The sequence below is a fragment of the Neodiprion pinetum genome, chromosome 2 (assembly GCF_021155775.2).
Source record: "Neodiprion pinetum isolate iyNeoPine1 chromosome 2, iyNeoPine1.2, whole genome shotgun sequence".
NCBI classification, from domain to species: Eukaryota; Metazoa; Arthropoda; class Insecta; order Hymenoptera; family Diprionidae; genus Neodiprion; species Neodiprion pinetum.
In genome coordinates, this window is record NC_060233.1 from 7,491,363 (window position 1) to 7,513,518 (window position 22,156).

At 38.2% G+C, this 22,156-nt stretch overlaps 1 protein-coding gene across 1 annotated transcript in view; it reads left to right on the forward strand.

The window, feature by feature from the left end:
* Positions 1 to 110: 110 nt before the first annotated feature.
* LOC124211373 (uncharacterized) overlaps positions 111 to 22,156 on the forward strand; it is a 28,209-nt gene continuing 6,163 nt past the window's right edge. Inside the window, exon 1 of the mRNA XM_046610368.2 lies at positions 111 to 282. Within this exon, the coding sequence (XP_046466324.1) occupies positions 266 to 282 (17 nt within the window). The 5' untranslated portion in view covers positions 111 to 265. The remainder of the gene's footprint in view (positions 283 to 22,156) is intronic.

A 22,156-nucleotide genomic window follows, 5' to 3' on the forward strand; every position in this document is an offset into this window, starting at 1 on the left:
AAGAATCCGATTTGAACTTCCGCCTTCGGACAACTTCGGTCAAGTTCGGCGTTATCCGTTCGCTCCTAACAGGTCCGTGACGCAGGGGGTCAGTCTTTAGCGCGCGTTAGTTCAGATTGGACGCAGGTTTGAACCTCCTCCGCTTATCTCGCATTTCCTTGCGATAATACACACCTCGTACAGCATCGCATAGATCGATAGGATACTCCGAGAGTGATAACGAGTAACAAAAGTATCCTCCGAGACACGGACAACGTCCTTCAGGATGTGCAGGAGCATAAGGTGAGATTCGAAATAAAAATTTTTTATCAACATCTTAAACGAAAATCGAGATATTCTTTGCGAATAAACGATTCGGCGATATTTTGTGACTTCGATACTGACTTGTTTGTAGTTGCGCTGCGATTCGTCGATAAGTTAAAGCTTATTCAAGGAGAATTCGATGGAAACTAAATTGTTTTTTTTTTTTTTTTTTTTTTTTTTTTTTCATTTCAAGGGTTCACGCATTGACAGTCTTGAAGGATTGATATTTGAGCGAATTCATCGTCTGAGAAAAGCACTGGAACCTTTATTCCTTTTCCGTGGGTCTTGTTTGAATATATCTAAACATTTGTTACAACACGTGTGTAAGACAAAAATGATTCTTTGTCAATTCTCACGTATCAATGTTCGCGAATTTTTTTTCCAAGCTATGGAGAATCTTTTACCGGAAACTCGAGTGGTGGCAGAATTTTCAAAAAACATGAGTCTAGAAGCTTCGAGATAATGTCAAGGGATTCTTCTATCCATCGGGAATTTTGAAACAAAATTGAACATACGATTAATTCACGCAGCATGAGAATAAATCTTGAAACATCGAAAACAATTATCCGACGTATTTGAAAATTGAAATTTAATTTTTTCACGAAAGATTTATGATACATAGTCGGTAAAAAAAAGTCCATCGATTCTTTTGTACGTGAAAAAAAAAAAAAATGTGGAAATAGTCGTGGAGATTTGACTCTCGGTTACTACAATATTCTCGCATAAATTTCAAGTCTGTAAAACTTTAATAACAATATAATAAGAAATAAAAATTACGATATTTCCGTCCACATGTAAAGTTTTAAAAAATCGGGGTTAAAATTTCATCATCTTTTCACCAACCCTAAGGGGAGCAATGAAAAATTGACAAATCTACGCTGGGTTGAACTGATAAACTATTGACGTATGATCGATGGTGCATTAAATCAGATGAAAGTAAAGCTCGTAACACGATGGCATGCAAATATTTGAAGGGAGCGAGTTTATTTTCGGACGCACGCTGCACTTGCAGCCAATTTATAATACATGCTCATTCGTACCTTGTACGTATGTACGTACCATGTGTAATATTTGCCTAGTTTTTTTCTATTCATGCAAGAGGTCGTTTATATTGCCTGCAAGTCTTCACAGCCGATGCGTACAAATCGTACAAACGTATTATATTATACCTTCAGCCTAAAGTATATTTATTTGTTAGCAATGTGGAATTTTTTTTGAAGTATCAACACCGTTTGACAAAGATTCCTGAAATCGAAAACTGTTTCTCTTTGTTCCTTATTCATTTTTTATTTAAAAGAAAAAAAAAAAAAAAAAGAACAAAACAATAATTTGTTGTTTCCTAAAATTTTTCCACCGTTGTATAACCGATTCGTTTGATTTATTAGGACGATTCGGTTCGCACTGACATACTGATCCGATAAAATTAAAGCCAGATTTATATTGTGCGAATCCAATCCCGAAAAAAAACTTCCGCCTTACCCCTGCGTATTATAATATATTCTAACCGATGTGGGAGTTGTCATTTATTATAAGCTGTCGGGCCGGCGAGAAATTATCACTTTGAATAAATTGCATTACAATGTACAAGGTGACAATTTACCGTAGCAGATTCAGTGTTTTCATTTCTTTATCTTTCCTCTTTTCTTTTTGCAATTGAATCTGCGGATCAATTTTTATCGAGAAAAGTTTAACGATCAGTTTTGAAAAATCGCGGATATTTAATTTCAACGGCGTTGTACGATAATTTCTGCAGTCGGTAAAATGTCTGTTACGAAATGTTTGACGTTGGTGGAAATTCGACGATATAAAAAAAAAAAAACAAAAATAGTCAGTTTTTCCGTATCAATCACAATATGAACAGAGAAAATGTAAAAGTCTGTTAATGAAAAAAAACAAGCGTGGACGGATCGCCACCTTGGTCCTTGTAAATTTACAAACGTCAAGGGACGCGAAAACGTGATTACTCTGGTGTTGAAGGAGAGGGTAAAAAGCTGCGATGAAACGAAGACCGGCACGCGTCTTTCCCCAGCGATATTAACTTTTTACAGGGCCTTTATTAGGCATTCACAAAGGATATGCAGCTCGTAGACAAGGAAACGCTTCCTCGCCTATCAGACAGAGCAGATATATTATACGTATATTTACACACGTAAATACACGCGTGAGAAAATTTCTGGAGCATGAAATGAGAGGGAGCAAAGAGACAGATATATGTATATATATATGTATAGAATAATTTTTACTGCACAAGACGCTTGAATACCCGCTCGAGTGACTGTTTCAAGTGCAAATATTAGCGCTTGGCATTTTTCAGCCAGCACGCTGTAGGGTTTAATGCGCTCCTCGCCAAGGGCTCGCCCACGCGTCTTGGACCCTTAAAGCGTCCCTCACACCGAAAATTAAAGAGACCCGTATTCAAGGATATTGTCAGGAAGCATAAAGGAGGGGTAAGAATAAAGAGAGAATAACAAAAAAACAAGAAAGGTAGAATTACATGATAGTATTCTGACACGGTCTTCTTTGATAACGATATCGAATCGTTTGATATCCGTATTTTTATATACTGGCCTCGGATAATTATTCTTTTTTCTATTTCTTGTCTTTTGATTCTTAACTTTTTGTTTTTAATCTCAAATTACCCTGTTTTTGGAAGTTGATATCCAAAAATGTCACGATGTTCAAAAAACATTAAATTTTGTATTTCGTATTGTTTTGTCAAAATTTATTCATTTCGATCTGTTTTAAACTCAATTCTTGTGATCTGTAATTTCTTTCAAAGACCTTATTCGTCGAAAATTGAAAAAGTACTCGACTCTGATGATTATTTGAACACAATACCGTCCAAAAGTTTGGGATCCACTTTGCGTCAGATATTTTGGCCACAAAAAGAACTTGGCGATTGATCTACATGGCGTCTAAAAGTAGAGAGAACCAGTTCTCCAACATGATTTTTTCGAAATGCATAAATTATGTACAATTTATTAGCATGTTTTTGATTTTCATAGCATAACGCCAAAGACGCGTGTAATTTTTTCTTGGAAAAACGCAATAGAAAATCTGATTAGAAGTACTTGAAAGAGACGATACGAAGCTACATAATTTGGTAACACCCCGATGCCTTGACGAAATTCTGAAAATTTCAAAAATCAAACTACCCTATTAACCGTTACCTTGTATAGCGGGATTAAAAGAAGTCGCAGAAGAATTATGAATCTTGAATTTGAAAAGATAAATGAAGTGCCGGTTCGTTCTCTTTTCAAATGTGACCCGGATGACTTTCTAAATAGTTTTTTCACCAAGCCTATCCAATTTTCTGTTTCCACTGAAAATTTGAAAATGTATTAAAAAAATGCGGACATTAATCTGTATATCTACTCGTATTGCTGAATAATGAAATTTTAACTTCGGTGTCGAACGACAAGTTTCACAGAATTAAACTCCCCTCAAATACATGAAATTAATTAAACTACGTATAACTCCCTTGCATTGCTGACTGTGAACTTGACGTACATATAAAATTTAAGAAAAATCCATACTTTTTCACGTGTTACGATAGTTGAATAACTTTTTATTCGAAAATTGACCAGCGCCTTAGATGCACGTGTTAGGAATGAGTCGCGGGAATTTTTGACGGTCTATTTGCGTGACGTGGCGCGTTGTGGATACACCCTGTAGTGTGTTAGTCACGGATCCCCTGCGGGGTGAAGGACTTCCATACATACACACGGCTCGAAGAGGGGTTTGAAAAGGAAGGCGGAGTGAAGGGAAAAGGAAAGAGAAAAAATAAAGATGAAATAAGAAAAAAAAAAAATTTTTTAAAATAAGAGAAATGAAAAAATAAAAACTCGGATGGGAAATAGGAGGGGGGATATAAAGGAAACGATACAACGGAGAAAGAGAAATGCTGCACGTAGGAGTCAAGTGCATTTCTATGGTGTAGCCCCATGCGGCAAACTTCAGCGTCTGGCCAGCCGAAAGTGTTTCGTCAAGGCATCGAAATTCGAAGCCCTTCCTAGACAAGACGCGGCCCTCTTTTGCATTCGTGCCATTCCGTGCCTGTTCGACTCGACTTCGATTTATGTTACATGAAGATTTTTCAAAAATATCTACGACCTATTCATTCGTGTTATTTTCAGATTTTTTTTTTACTCAAGTCGTGATTTGTTTCTAATTTTTTTCTTTGTCATGTGTTTCGCAAAGTTTTTTCTTAAACCAAATCTGCAGTTCGACAGCTCTAAACAAGGTAAACAAAACGAAAAGTTTCGAATAAAAAAAATCAACAACTTTTAAAAGCTTATCGTAACGGGAGAAAAATACAAGAAATGAAACGATTTATTTACCGTAAAAAAAATTAATTTTTACCCGAACAATATTACTCCTTGTGAGATTATTATACCATCGAATTTCTTTTTTCCCCATATTTCCTCATTTCAGCATCCCGTTGTGCTTTCTTTTTTTCTTCTTGTCTTTCTCCCTTTTCCTCACAAGGCTCAACCTACGCCTTGATTTATATTTCCCTCCCGTGATGCAGCGGTTGTGCTTTTTCTTTTTTTTTTTTTTTTTCTTTTCCGGCGCGAACAATCGAAGCCCCTCGATATTTTGGGGAAAGAAACCGCGTACAAGATTCCGTGAATAACGTGCAAAGTCGCCTTCGGGTTTCTGCTGAAGTGCGATATAGAGGCTTTAACGCCCGCCTTCTTTCGCACAACCATCGTACTACGCATCTGTTTTGCCTGCGATATCTTCGCAAACCAAGAGAGCGCGGTTCAGAGGAAGAACCTGGTCGTTTGATCGTAATCCTGGAACTTCACCGGAGGTCCGGTGATGGGCAAATAAGTTGCAACGAACCGCGATTCCATCCCTCGATCAGGAAGCACGATAAGAAAATTCATGGGACAGACGAAGATATAAAATATTGCGGTGAAAATGACCGAGACTACGAATTATTTTCCGGTTCTACCTTGGTGAAAATGATTTTTACGATTTTCTGCAAACGTTTACGGAAATTGGGACATTGTGTACAATTTTTTTTTACTAAAAATTATTTTCGTACAGAACAGAGTTTCGTATTTTCATAAAAATTTGTATGTTTTTAAGTAAAAAAATTTACAAGTTACCATAATTTTTCAATAAGATTAACAATTCTTTGAGAAAAACAATCCATATTTACAATTTTGCACCGCAACAAGACGAAATATACCAATTTCCCTAAAAATTCGTATAGTGGTAGAAATTTTCACCAAGGTTTGGGGGTAGAAATTGCAGCGTGGATAATGTATTATAGGTACGTTTAGGGTCAGTGATTCTGAGATGGCTAATTTCTTGAACAAGTCCGTCACGTTGGCAACGGATAATCAGACAGCAGCGCCACCGTCGGTCGGCCGCGAAACAGGCTCAATCTTCGTAAACATAACCTGACCTATGACCGTCGAATCTAATCCAAAAATACAGATTTCGACGGTCACGTGTTACACCATGTTTATAAAGATATTCAATCGAAAAATACAAAATTATACGGTCAATTAGGGTTATGTTACGTTGACAAAGATTGAGACTGTTTGCGCGGCCGGCTGATTCTCCATTGCCAACGTGATCGACTCGTCGAAAAAATGAGGCATCTCGGATTCGCAGTGCCCAAGTGTACATGAAATGCATCGCGAAAACGGAAGTCGTGAGTATAAAGGAGTCGTAGAACCTTTTTACGACCGGAAACGCGGAGAGTCGGATTCCCTTGGTGATAAATACACTTAACAGCCACGCGTAGCTGGCGGCAGTTCGACATGTTCGAGGTTTTTATCGGGTGTCATTTGCGCTCCGTTCGTCAGTCGGGAAGAGAGCTCGTTAAACTTCTGTTAACGATTAACTAATATTGTTGTACGATTTTGTCGATCGTCGGGAAATGTTCGCAGGAAACATCTCGAGTACGTTTTTGGAGATTTTGTTTGTAGCAAGAAAATCCTTGGTGATGCGAGTTGGGGATTTTGACGATTAATGAAAATTTATGCACAAAACTCATCGATATGAAAAGAATTCTCGGTGATTTTTTGTTTTTTATTCTCATATACGACACGACGTTATCAGGTTGACAAAGCTCACATTTCTTTGGTGTGTACCGTTAAATTTTTAATTTTCCTTTTGTAGCTTCTCAAATGGAAAAGTTTCGTAGAAAAAAATTCTTCCTTCTCATACGTATAATGTAGAGTCAAGTCGTGTTCACTAACGCCTTTCCCTTCCGGCTACCAAAATGCGAGTTCGATTCTACATGAATTACATGACAATGACTCCCATTCTATCACGTCGACTTCATCGCCAGTCATTGTCACATAATTATCATAGAATCGAACTCACATTTTCTTTCAGGCGAAGAACAACTTAGCTGAAAAGGAAATGTAATAAAGAATATCGCTGTACATGTAAAAACATAGACTGGTTTCAGCCAATTGAACGGCATTTGTTTTTCTGTTGCAAATGTTACGTCAAGCAGTCTCTGATCTTATTTTCTTTTTTTTTTGTCAGATTTTCATTCGATGAAAGAATAAGAAAAATTTCTTCCTAAACCAACGGAAACATGAACAATTTAGAAAAAAAAAGTAAAAGACAAATGTAATTCAGAAAAAAAAAGAACAACGCTTTGTTTCCATTCAGCTTATCACGTGTCCCGAAATGATGATTCTTGTAAAATTTCATCTTCTTTCCTGTAAACCGAGGCTACGATTTCTTTCTTACGGCTTCGATCGATCGCGACAAACGTGAGGCTAAAAATTGTATGTCAGGTTTACAAGCGTACATAGCATATACTTGGCTGTATTACGCCATGGATAAATAAATAATCGGAGCTGCAGCAGGCGACGAGAATTATACCGATAAAAGCGAGGGTCGCGGGAAATCACCGCGCTTTGATCCCGACGCCACTGCTTCACGGAGCTGGGATCCCCCTTCTTCCATCATCGAAACCATCCCATTCCGCTCGATCGCGTGCGCCTGCGGTATGTTATAGACGTATTTCTTATCCTCCCTTGACACGCGTGGAGCACATTACGCGACGCCTACGCACGCACGCACGCACGCGTGCTGCACACCGTGGATGTGTATGGGGCATTCCATGCCAACTGAACCCGGGTCTGACCCTTGACATTTCTGATTTGACTCGGGATTTTTATACGATTGTTTTGCCTCTCCGGGGCACTCGGATTTTTCTTTTAATATTTTTCGAATCCATTCGAATTATCTGCAATTATGTAAAACCGACGTATTGATCGACGCAATTTAAAAATCGTGAGAAACGTCTCGCGGAAGGAAATTTCTTGGTGTTAAGCGTACGATCTAGAGCTTTTGATATGTGAAAACACTGAACAGTCTGGAATTTTCAAGTTTTGCCAACGAAAAAATAATGAAAGATTCAAAGAATTATTTGGAATTAGTGATGAAGTTGTTGTTGAAAACTTAAAATCTTATGTGAGCGCAAAGAATGCATATGAGACTTCAAATAAATAGAGCATTATTTTAATTTTCACAGAGACGAAAGGTTTGCGAAGAATTGCAATTTTGAATATGAAAAACCTGAGATAGTTGGAAAATCTTACAATCAAAAATAAGTGGCAACTCTGATTACTGGTTAAAATCGTTCGTTCAAGATAAATTCGACTTTGTAATATCTTGAGTAGAGCAAGAAGTCCGGTTATAATTTTTCGCGACCAACTTCTGCCCGTAAGACAATGCCCCTGTATTTGTACGCTCGAGGAGTCTGGAGTGAAGAGGTTGTAACATTCGGTTTGATGTCTCGCCTCGACTCCCCGACTTCATAAATTACCGCAACGTAGTTTCACAAGTCACAGAGACCATGCGGCCGGGCTTACGACTTTGTGACAAAAGAAGAGGTAGAAGAGGGTGAAAAAATTTGACAATTTGCCCTTTGTTCTTCGGCTGAAATTTCTTCCTCGAACCACGGTCAGAGACCGATTTCAGGGAAAAATCTACCCCTGCTTTCTTTCGAGTGGGACGTCAAGATTCTGTTTCGACGCAGAGCCGAGGCTGTAATTCGTCATATTCCCAAGCTGGTTGTGTTTCATCCAGAACGGAGAATTAAATCTCACCGACTTTGAGCTCATCTCTTTTTTACGACAATCGGCAGTTTATGATATCCAAAACACTCGGCCCCGATTTGTTTTCTCAGGTCAATCGGCATGTCTTTTTCAATTCCTCTATAACGCATCTAATCGTCAGAATCACCGGAATTGGTGAGAAGAATTAAAAAAGTGTATAAGTGTGAAAAATGGTACTTGCAGCTTTTTTTCAATTTAAATAGCAATAGCAATAGCAATAATAATAATAATAATAATAAATGAAAAAATCTTTTAAAAAAATGACACTTACAGATATCTTTAATTATCCTCACTAATTATAGATTGCGGAGCAATAAGCGGCGGCAAGAAAAATAGATGCACAAAAACTGGTATTTATCGTACCGATCAGCTGAGAAAAGGGCAAATCAATTTTATCAATTTCAACATTATCTTAATTTCTCCTTAACCCTTTCATTTCTATTTCTGGCTAGGCTATTCTTCTCTATAGATGTGCTGCTGAAAAATTGATATGAATCTGCGGTAAGAGAAGATTGCACGTCTGATCAGGCCGTCTTGATAAATTATTTTGAATCTCCACGTCGCGTGTTCCGAGCTCTCTTTTCGCCACTCTCTCTCTTTCTCTCTCTCATCTCAATGTCTCATCGTATTGCTATACACCATATTCGTTTTACTTTATTGTACGTTTACTTTGCATTTCTTGTGTTTCATTTGTCGGTTTTGCTGTAAATGGTACTAACCATTTTTCTGATTTCAGAAGTTTTGAGAATTTTAAGTGTTTTTTAAAATTGCTCAATATTTATACAAGTAATTAACCAGTTGATTGAAAAATGTAAAAAAATTCAAGGTAACGTTTCAGAGTAGCGGTAATTGCGGAATAAATTTTGAGCAAAACTGGAAATGGTGAGGATGAGACGTTCGTCGTTGGGTTCACATGGAACACCCTATATATATAATAAATATATATATATGCATGGTTGATTTGCAGTTTCTCGGTTAACATTCTTCGCAGCTTTTTCGCGCTCTCCAAACACCTTCCCGTACGCCTTATCTCATATATTAGTTTGCAAAATTCCGCGTTGAATACCGCGTAAAACAAACAACGATACGAATCGTAACGACGTAAGGGCTGCAAAGCGTGTTGGATAAGATATTCCCCGTTGAAGGAATCCGGAATTCGAACAGGCATAGGATTTAAGCTTGCGAGCCCTTCGCCGAGCCAAGGAAATCACCGGATCTCGAAGAATCTTTAGAATCTCCGTTTCTCGTCGCGGCGGCAACGAGTTCTGCATTTTAAATACGTCTTAAGGCGCTGCCACGCAGCCGTGTTCGCGTTAATTTATAAGGCAGACGACAAAGGGCTGTTTCTGTTGCTTCTGTTGCCGGCACGTTTCCCCAGCAGCGGATTCAACGGAGCTGAAAGGGGGAAGGTGGCCCCCCCCCAAACAATTATTACCCTTATTTTCTACCATCTCCTTCGTCCCCCTGTCTACACACATACATGTGTGTACGTATGGCAATAATGGCTCGGGTCTTGACTATTCCCGCTGCAACTGCTGCAATTTGCAGGTGCAGTTGACGCGTGTTTCGCTCGAGGACTTATATCCTTGACTGACTGGCTGAATTCACGCCGTGGCGCCAAAGACTCGCCGGGTGGATTCTCCGCTGCAGTGACATTCCTTACTATAATTATATGTATGTCCTTTTGTACCTTGAATGCGGCGGCGGCTCCGGCTCTGGTACCCTGTTTAAGCAGGGTCGTGGATATGGTAATTTTCAATTCCTTTTTATGTCGCGTCTCGAAGGTTTCACGCAGCCGAGTCAACGTCGTGCCTGTTGAATTATTCGTCCTGACCTACAATTTGTTCGTCGGAAGTGTTTTCAATCCACTTCAGGCTCGTTGAAGTTAGTTTGAGAAGAATTTGGTTCGACTCACGCAGACTCGTTTCAAGTATTTCGAATCGATAGTCACATCGACTCGTTGAAAATACTTATACAAACATAGTTTTCCTAAGATTTTTCAAATCACACCGAAGGATTGTGAAAAAACTCTTAGGTACGAAAGTATTATGTTGTAACAAAAATAAATATCCAGTATAGTTCTCAAGTTTTCCACCCTTTATAATCGTAGTATGAATCATTGTAGAGATTATCCAAAGTTAAAAAAATAAAAACCATATGAAACAAAAAATTTCACACGATTTTGAGACAATTTATTTCAAGTAATTTATTATTCCACCGGATAAAGGTATCTGAAAAATTGAGTAAAAATTTTCTAAAAATATCGTACGTTATAAAAATCTTCGAGTCATAACTAGAATCTTAAACAACAGACTAACTTGGTTTAAAAAATATCTGATCAAGTTTTTTCAGAATTTCGGTGTACTTCGAGATAAAAGTGATGTAAAAAATGTTATTCCCGCCAAGTTGTGTCGGACGTTGCTTAAAACACAAATAAATGTGCAAAAATCAATCGTTGGGGGTAAAAATAATCTCAATCGCTTAATTTTACCTCCGACGTGAGAAGCCGAGGTATGCAGAGACGGGCGTGTTATATCAAGTTGCGGGCATATTCGTAAGCATCCACACACATAAATACATAGCCAAACCCGTAACACATTCATCGCGTGCGTTGTTTCAGGGAAAACCGTTTTGAAACTAGGATAATTAGAGGAGCGTGGGTCGAGACTGGGACTTTACCGTTACGGAGAAGTTGAAGGTCCGAGACCAACGATGCTGCGCCACGGATCTGTATATAATTTAAGTCCGTGCTTCGCGTGCTTGTACGTATAACACGCGGGTGCATCTCGTGCGGCCTGGAGGGAATTTCTTGGAGCCACGACTCGTCCTTAGTCATCCGCACACGGCTTTTACGGACGGATACAAACGCGCGTGTGCATTATTTCTGTACGCGTAAAGTTGCGTCTCGGAATGCAGAACGCATCGCGTTGCGTTTAACACTCCGCTCGTCTCCTCGACACGAATGATCGCCGTCGACCCTTTGAGTCACGCGTTATTGTGCTAGGTCAAATTTTGTCACAAGATTGTATTCTCCGATTTTTTTTTCGTCGCTGATTACAAATATGAAATGAAATTTCAGAGATTCGAGATGCTGGATCGAACATGACCGACGAGCGTTTCAAATTTCATCGAATACGGTCAAAAAACTTTAAACAGAAGTTTTCGGGGTCGTTGATTGGATTCGTCGTGCTGAATTTTCTATCTAAAAAATGAAGCTTCAAACATTTTTACAGGCTGTTAATATCTGAGTTCCTGGAGTTGACACGAAAATAATCGACAAAGATCTGATAATATTTATTGTAAATAAATAGTATTTTCTTACTGTCGGCACAAAATTTCTCTCACAAGATCAACCACTCGTTGAATGCGTTTCAAATTTTTCACGTTTTACAAAATTAGATCACTTTCCATCTGATAATAAAAATATCAAATAACACCTAAAAATTAACAGATCGTCATCTGAATATTGAAATCGAATCTTCCGATCAAAACGGTGTTATTTGTATTAACCTTTCATGTTCCAAAGTATGAACGCCGGACGGTTGTTCATATAGTCGTGGAAAACGCAAGCGCGAGAGAGAGAGAGAGAGAGAGAGAGAGAGAGAGAGAGAGAGAGAGAGCGAAAGGGTAGAGACATGGAAAAAAGAATAGTTAGAGAAATGAGTTGAAAACAAAAAAAAAAAAAAAAAAAAGAAAACTGAGAATACGCATGCAGCATCGAAAGGGCGTGCATGGATATCGCTGACGAATGACAGGCATCCGATGCACGCGAGGTAAATACGTATGATGTTGATCCGCGGTTGAGCGTAAATGAAGAGAATTTCTTTCAGTGGGGTTTCAAAATAAACGCAATATTTAAGTGTACACGTAATGAGAGTATCCCTCGTGTTGCGTATAATAATTCTAATAACCGAGTCTTTCGCATAATCGGCAGTTTCGATTACCGATAAACGTCGATCACGGTGACATAATTCATCCGATTCAAATATTCGAAGTGGAGAAACGCGTTCAGCGGCATGTAAGGTCGTAATTGCGATTCAGATCTGCACGCGTTAAATCGTCTCGGCGTTGTCCGAACGAATTAGGAACTGCGTCGAAGCTCCGGAAGGAGATTCCGTCGCTGATAAAACGATCTCCCTAGGCATTTTTTTTTTTTTTTATCCTCGAAAAAACGATAGTAAAAGTAAAAAGGGATTCCCTGCGGGGCGAGAGCAGCCTTGTAACGTAGGAAATGTTTGCCATGCATAAATCGAAAAGCGTGAACGAATCTCGAGGCTGTATAACTCAGATTACAACGCCTCGCTCCGATACGGCGAATTACCATCGAGTGCGGCTCCTCGAACCTCAAGATTAGCCGATGTTACCAGTAAATTGCAACTTTTCTCATGCTGCAGTGTTTTGAAATGCGTCTATGCGCGATTTTATCAAAATTTGTACTGCGCTGAGAGAAAGCTTTGTGCTTTTTTAAAAAAAAATTAATTCGTAGACATATTTTGTAGAAAATTTTCTCGTGGGCATACAGTATTTTGCTGCAAGTACCAAAATTGATGAAATAATTGTTTCAAAATCGCGAGCAAATTTAATTTAATAAAATATATATTTATAAATACGAAATTTCGAGTTTGATTTGGTCAGTTTAACGAAATAAGACTTTCTTCATGGTATTATCAAAATACTGAATACACTCTGGTAGATTCAACTGAATCGTTTCGTACTGTTCGCTAAATCTATTCGGTGGATGAAGATTAGTCGAATTTAGGAAATCACGTGATTACCGCTATCAAATAATATGTTACATCGTAAAGCTGCAACATTCTTTGTCGAAATAGCAAAATACTCTCTGCGACGCGGTAAAAATCCTTTCTCGCAAGGGAAGATAAGACGAGCGGTTAATGGGAAGGGATCCAGGGATCTGTCTAGTATTGTCAGCAGAACTAAATCATTCGTGGTCCGATACCATTTGATCGGCCTGTCGATTCCAATTGGCATATTTCTTTGTCGTTACGTGACGCGGCACTTGATTCGTGTAGCATAAATTAAAATCAAACGACAATTTTTTCAAGTCACAACAGTTAAACATTCATCTTTCAATCCTTACGAAATGATTTCACCGTTTATATTTGATTTCGCAATCGCAGCATAATAATCTGTGGGAATGTGGTGTTAAATTTGTTGTTAGACTTACTAAAACATTTTATTTTCCGCGTACTATAAAGTCAACCAAGCTTTTTGGTTGTATGAAAATATTGTCTGTTCCGATGTATATTTTGTTCGCAGGACCAAATTTTGGTCATTACGAGAAATTTTTCCCCGAATATTAAACCGAACAGCATTTAATTTCTACAGTTTTCAGTATAGTTTAATTATTCACATGTACATGCTGCGTGTGAATTCATTCCACAGATTACAAATGCAGATTAATGCCTGTAAATTAATTCGCTAGTATGTACATATAATGAGAATTTTTGAAACTCTGATCAATGCAATCGTTGCTCATCGTTTTCTCCCTACACTCTTTTCCTTCTCGCGCCTCAATTACGACAATTTAATCTTTTCTTAAATTTCTTGTTCATCCCTTTCCATTCTTGTTCATCATTTTTGACGATCGTTAATTTGTTACGTTGTCTTTTCCGTGTCACCTGATATTTCAAACTTGTTACATATTTTTTTTTTTTTTACTCAATTTGAAGTAAGAAATTTCTCTTATAACGATATGCGAACAATCGTTAAATTCGTCACGCGTTGTGTGTTCTTCCCTTCTTTGTTCAACAATACATACCCGATACTCGTGTCGTTTGATTTCTTTTCTTTCTTAGAGCGTGACGTACGTTCCACTCGCAACTAACTGACAAGCTGTATTATATGCCGAAACCTCCTATTATCGCTGCTATACTCCTATGATTATGAGGAACGTACCTATAATCGGGTGTGGGTACAGTCCATTCCATAACTTGGCCATAGAAGACAGGAAAAAAGTAAAGAAGACGATACAGAAACGTGACGAAGAAGGCGAGGAGAGGAAAAACTCAGATTGGAAGAAGTACGCTTAATTATTCCCAACTCAAAGACATGGGTATATATTAGAATTTTAATTAATCGTAGCTCGTTTCGTTCCTATCCGAATTCTTTGCAGATCGTCAAAACTACGAGATTATTTATATATTAATATACAGGAACTGTTTACCAAATGATTTTTACCAAAAATTAATTTCGGGATATTTTCATGCTTACGACATAATTCTAGAACGATAATTCAACTAAACATAATGTTCCAGCAGGTCTACTTTATGTTTGAGTTATTTGTTACACTTCTGTTAGTAAATATGACGCAATATATTGTAATTTAAAAATTTAAATAGTCATATTTACATTTACTTTGTACTCTGTACTTTATCTTTCGATACATCAAAGAATGTTCAAATAAATCAAAAAATTTTAGTAGAACTACCGGGAAATTTTTTTCTAACCGTATTAATATGTAAGTGTCACTGGCTATAGAATTTTGTTAATGAGATTGAACAATTTGACGACTATGTTGTTTGGTTTCTTAAAATTATTTAAAAATAAGCTGTTCCATCTCAGACGCTGCTCTCATCGTTTCTATCGTTCGGCATTATTCAAAATAGGAAAAAGAACAATAAGAAAATTAAAAACATGAGCACAAATTTTTTTTTATTTTTCTCTTTTTAATTTGCAAACGCGCATCAAAGTTTCGATAAAGCATTTCGAGTAGAATATTTTTGAATTTTTGTTTTCCTCGTGAACGGCTTGACTTGTGAACTCTTCATAAGAAAGTACTTCGATAGAATTTTCCTAACTCCAATCGATTAAGAGATCTTCAAAACGACTCAATGTCTATAGGTGAATATCTTTTAACCGGTTAAAGTTAGTAAAATTCCATTTCCGTACTTTTTAATTGAGCGTGAAATTTCCTGTAAAATCCTGCATTTAGATAGTTTGCAAGTCAAGCCGTTTACGAGAAAAAAAAAAGATTCAACAATTTTCCGACTATCTTCAAGTGTTATGTAAAATAGAAAATCGAAAACACAAAATCGCCACCTCTAAATATCAATACCAAAAGCTCATATTTGACTTAGATATTATACTTGATATGCCCTGCCAAAATTTTGATACACGTTTGCAAAAAAAAAAAATTGATATTTTGTCATTCATTGTCAGTCAGGCGACTGCAGCGTGGTTGTAAAAACCAAATTCACGGGCGATTGAGGAATTTACGTGAATCGCAGGACCTACAGCGGAGCGATTCTCGCGGTTGGATATCCGACGATTCGTGAAATCTCTTGGTAAAGTCCGCAATTAAGAGGCGGCGAGTGATTAGAATCCATTTTTTGCACAATCCGTCGATTTTAACGTCTTCCTCCGTGTGTCGCGGGCCCCTATTTTATCAAATCGCCCGCCCGTGCAGCCTGCGGTTATAAGATTACACGGTTTTTACCGGGCTCGATGATCCGCTTTTGCTCTGGACCTTTGTGTTCGGTTTTTCCCATTTTTTTTTTTGTTTTTTTTTTTTTTTATTAACCGCTCAATCTCTTCTCAGCATGCTTCTTTGGCTCTTTGGTAATAATACCATCTTATTCACGCTGTTCACTCGCCTATTGTAATTAGCTATATCACCAACGCTCATGAGATTGCCCTCAATGTCAAAAAATCACGTTTCGGTTGACCGCGACCTCTTCTTTTTTTTACAAAAAATATAGTCTCAAACTTTATCGTAGTATAATTCTGTTTTCTCCATTCTTTCCCTTTTTCTTTTTTAACAGAAAAGTTTTGCTTTTGTTTATACAACAACTTTAACTTTTTCATCTCTTCGTTCGCCTTGTTAAGGCTGAATCATCGCCGTACGAGTCGAGTACTTAAAGTACGCTGTGGAAAATTTCATTTGTTACAGTAACTAGAAAAATTGAGTAAAACAGGTATCGTTGAAAAAAAACTGTTTCAATATTGTTGGAACTACAAAATACGAGGCACGCCTAAACCATTTTGTCAGTGTGTTACACTTGCGATACCTCACTTTCTGTACAAATTACACACGCAATGAACATCTTTTTCAAGTTTCGTGAGGCTAATTATCCGTCCCCGAAGATTGTATGACCTGAAACATTTTCCAGACGTCCGCAGGACGTTTCACGGCAGGCGAATCTCGTTTGCGAATCTCGATGATTACAGGTTTGATCGCGCGTAATTTATACGCATCCAAACAATTCTGCTGACACAACCTTACGATTATTTTATCTCCACCCCGCAATACCCGTCGTCCCCCTGCAAATTGATTCAATATTGTACCCGCCGTTGTACAAATAACGGGATTTTCGAAATGTTAAACAAAATATATACTATACGGTACAGTCAGTTGTCAAATTTTAAGAAAACAGTATCGAAACAATTATTAAAATTATTCGTTGAAGTCTAAAACAGTTTTGTAACAGCAAAAACTGTCGAGATTCAACGTCAAAGATAAAATCAATTTTATTCAATTACGTCTTATCATAACGTGTAATTCTAATTGCAGTTAATTTCAGAGACAGTTCTGAGTAATCGATCGATTTTACTTCACGAAATTAATCGCAGATGAAATCCAAATGCGAATCTTTTTTTCGGTATTCACTTTTTAAATTATAAACACGGACTTTGGACGTAGTGAAAAACATTCCACTCCATGTCACAGACTTAAGTAAGATATCCGTCAGAAAAAATCGCGAATTTTCTGAAGGCATACGATCGGTATGAAAAATTTGGCAAACCTACGATTGCAAAGAGGCATAAAAATAGCCGTAAGATTGCCAATGGAGTAAAAAATTATTCCCGTCACTGGACCAAAATCCAAATTATTTTTCATGGTGGAAAGTAAGCCAGAATCTCATGAGGACGGTTAAAGAATCCGCAGTAGTTCCGCTGCAGTAAAGAGAACCCATAAGACTCGCGCTAATTTTTTATCCATCACCAAAGCCGAAATAAACTGAAAAGGAAGTGATATCCCAGGTCGACCTCTCCGATTTGATTTCTTTTGCAATATGTTATAGTCGACTAAAAACCAAGCTACGCGTATTTTTTTTTTTTCATCCTTCATAAACATTAAACACTTTAAGGGGGTGAAACCACCCTCAAAAGTAAGGCATGTCAAGTTGCGATTAAGCAGTGCTTCGTTATTTTTAATTGCAAAAATTACATTCTTCATTTCACGTTACGAGAAAACTTTTCCAGTTGGAATATGGTTAAAAAATATTACGTTCTTGTGGGTCAAAGTGCCAAATCAGGCCCTTGATACGCTTTAATGGCGGATAAAAAAAAAAAAAAAACATGTGTCGCTTAGTTTTTCGTTTGCCATAACATGTGGCAAAATAAATCAAATCGGAGAGTGTGACCTGGGAGTTCCTTCTCTTCGCTTCCTTGCGAGATCGTTGACCGATGGGCTTTTACAGTTGGACTCCAATTTTCTGCCTTATCTGACCGGCTCTATACCCGGTGAAACAGGGTCTGGTTCTGACCGAATAACCCGACAAGAAACTGTCGAAGAAAAGCTCCGAGTCTAGGACATTTCCTGCACCCCGCCGTTGCCGCGACGCACTTCCTTTTCTGGGTCCGGGTCGACGACGGTGCCATAAAACAAAGCTGGACGAACCTCCGGTCGACGAACAATCGAATCAGCTTCTTTCTCGATTTCCACGATTTGCTCCGATGATTGTAACCATTAATCTCGCCGTTCGGTTCGCCTGGTTCAGGTTATTCGAGGTCAGACTGACAAGCCAGAGATTAGATCCTCACCGAGGTTGAGGAACCCTGCGTCACGGAGCACCTGATCGAGGCTTGACCGTCGGCCCGTTACAAGCGCAGGCCAAGAAGAAGAGACTTCCTTACCGGGAACCTCGAGACAACCGGGACCAATTATGAACCAGACCCCTCTTATCCAGCTACTCGAATACTCGACGAATGCATGCTTCAATGCATGCACGCGGATTTTCCACCGTTTGTAATACCTGACGTCCTGGGACGTCATCCGTGCATCCTCGGATCAACGGTGACCGTGAAAATTCTGGCTAGATACACTGTATAAAATTGGTGGTGCTAAAAATGTCCGGTGTGGGCTAGTATAGGACAATTGTTGTTGTTAAATCAGAACTTGAACGTCGGACAGTGTCAGATTGACATCGAATCCAAGATTTCCTAGATAAATATGAGAAAAATGGTATTGTAGAAATTTTATACATTGCTTGGCGAAGCGTGACGGTTACAGACTTCACCTTATTGTTAGAACGTTTAATGACCGACTGACTAGCTGACCGTAATCCTCGTTCGGCTAAGCCTCACCTTCTCCCTCTATACATGTACCTTGCAGTTCCTCGGAATCAAAAATGAATCAAAGTTCGTCAGAGGTGCGAAAAAAAATGATCCACGCACCCTTCCATTCTTCATCTTCTTTATTCGAAGGTTGTATATTTCTGAAAGATTAAGTCTTCTTCCAATTTCTTCATCGACGATATAAGTATAAACACTCTGTAATCGGACTCTGTCAAGAAAAAAACAAAAAAACTTGATACAGTGTTCGACATAAGAATAGCATCGAACGGTGTAAAAATTGAACTTGAAACCGTACTCGAAGACACCTGAGCATTTCAAGCAGCGCGCATTGCATATTATAAGCCTGCAGTAGCTACCGATCCGATTTTCCTGGAAGTGCAATAAACTCTCTTATTTTTTTTCACGATGCGATTCAATTTCTTAATATCATGCAACTCCCGGCGCGTCTTGAATACCTGCAGGTATATTTTCTCGGAACAAACTGCCCGTAGAATTGACGTGTTACGTGTGCAAAGGAGGTACGTTTTCTGCACGCCCGAAGGAGCGTTGACTTCCGGTGCACGTACAGTCGAGATCGTGAAATCGATACTGCGAACTGCGCTTAATTGCAGACTCTGGAGATCTGGAGGTTTGAATGGGCGCGGTTTTGCATCATCGGGTATATAACAGGTACGTCATTCAGTCTCTTTTATACTCTCCCTTTTCTTCGTTCATCTCGCTGCTGCAGTGCTGCCGATATTCACGAGGCAGGGACCAAAGTCGAAGATTGAATGCCTCGATGGTTACAGACAATTTTTGACGTTTGAAAATTCCGCGAAAACATTTCCACAATTTTTCCATTGGCGTAATCATAGATTAATAAGATAGCCGGCATATTCTTTAAACATATACAGAAATGCCGCAAAATTTACCTGCCAGTTGAGAATGGCACGTCGGTTAATGGAACTGTCAACACTTCTCTGACACACTTACTTCTGGCAACGATTTTGACACACGGGGTCAATTTGACCTGGATATTGCTTCATCCTCAACCCCTTTTAATTAACATCCCGTTGGTCGGATTTTAGTTAAAAAAAATTCACGGATACGCTTCAAACATTGATTAATATATCTGCAAAATTGAAATTGTTGAAATATACAGTTAAACTGATTATAACAATTATTGAAAATTTTCAATTATGAAAAAGTCAGCATTCATTGAAAAGTTTGTTCGAATCAAAATTACCCGGGGTGTCAACAAAGGGTTATGAACGTAAAAAAATTATGAATTCCTACGATCATCCGGTGATTGCAGGCATGCATTGTTATTTTGCGAACAAGAATTCTGAAACGCCACGCGTTTATTTGCTTGTGGTTATGATGATCGCCGTGTAAAATCTCTCGCCTTAGTGGCACAAAAGAAGCAGCGTAGCTTAAAATGCTAACCGACTTTTCTAAAAAATATAATTAGTCTTTTTCGGGTGTTATAATGTGTTTTTCAAAAAAAAACGTGCGTTTTTAAAAATATCGCGCTGTCCAAAAAAAAATGCCCGTTAATTCCAACTTGAAACTACGAAACTTTCGGATCCTGGTAGAACAACTGTTTCATTAAATAGCTGTGAGAATCTTTCAAGCGGCAAAACCGCAAGCGAATCTGAATAAATTATTTTCAATTTTGATGCAATGTTTTGCACGATGTTAAAATTGAATTTATTTCAGAGTTACGAAGATTTACCTTTACAATATAATTTTTTATTCACAAAGATATTACTTTTTTCAGTCAATTTCGAAATCAATCATCGCGTTTCACTTGAATTATCAAACAACAACGATACAACGAGAGCTGGATTATTCGGCGTTGTTACTTTCTTCGACGTCTGATTTTCATTTTGAAACACGAATAACGCGATGTTCGACAGTGTTGCAGCGACGCTTCGACGACCGTCGATCATCGAATAGAATCTCGATCCCTCCTCCGATACCGCGTTGTAAGACGCTTAAGGCGATCCAGATATACGCATTAAAATTCTCTACCCGTAGTCTGAATCCGTTCAGAGAAGACCGCGGACCCGACCGCCTCCAAAAAGATATTATTTTATAGCTAAAAAATGCCACGGATATCTTTTAATGGGATTGCGAACATTTTTGCCAGTCTGGCTTCATGCATTTATTACTTTTTGTATTAACTCGATAATGATCGGGGTTAATTTCGAGTTCACAAAAAGTCAAGATACCTACAACCAGCACTTCTGGACTTCACATTTCTGCGCGTGATTCTCATAATCGAAATTCCGCGATAGAAAAAGTAGTCGAAGAATTAATTTCAAGTCTTGATAAAACGTTTATTTCGAAATCGGTTTTTATTCCAGTGATTCTCTTCGTTAAAAAACCAATTCAGGCGATCTACGTAACGATTTCTCGAATCTTTACGAGTCTGCGATGCAGCGAGAAAGGGAAGATGATAAGAGCAGGAAGGAAAATGGATGCTTAAATAGCCGTGGAGTATCTCCTTGAATCATTAATCATTCCGTAAATAATTCCTCGATATACTCCGCGCTATAAAATTACTTTCCTTAGGCGTCTATATCTGAACAGAGTGTAAAAAAAATTATTAATCACCGTTTTACCAGATGATTCTGCGAGTCGATATCGGTGAATACCCTGAAATATATGCCTCCGTAAAACTCGTCTTGATCTTGATTATCAAAGTCAAATGGGGTCGAAAACTTTGACGATTGTAAAAAATTCTACTCGTCGAGAGGATCAAGCCTCCTAGGAACCACGGATTGCAAGCAACTCGTTCTTACAGACAACGGTCTTTGAACATACCTAAAAAACAAATTGTTGAAATTAGGAAAAAATCGAAATTAATGACGTGTTTTTACTAATTAGGTTCCAACTTGTGGATCAGAGACTCGAAAATCCGTTTGTCGAACTGAGAGATGACGATAATTCACCGAATAATCCAACAATTCGATGGAATGTCGATTTGCGATTTTTTCCTAATTTCATCGATTTTTCGATACATTCAAAGACTGTTTTTCATAATGACGAATTGCTTGCGACTCATGATTTCTCAAAGACTCTTGATCTTTTCGACGAGTATAATTTTATAGGATCATAAATTTTATTTGAAACCATTTGCACTTGAAAATTGCGCTATTGACCCGGAGAATCATCTCGTGAGATGGCGATTAATAATCTTTTCACAGTCTGTACATTATCTGTACGTATAAATATACATACTTGTATGCACGTAATGATACGTCAAGATAGAACCTTTAATACATACCTATAAACGCATAAACAACGCATACTATACTATGACAGGCAAGATAAACTGCAGCTCGTCGTTTTAATTCAATAAAAAGAAACGAGGTTCGTACCTCATTTCTTGCGTAAAAGCAGTTAGGCTTGTACTCGTATATTTTCCAAGTTAACAAATAGGTGCCTCA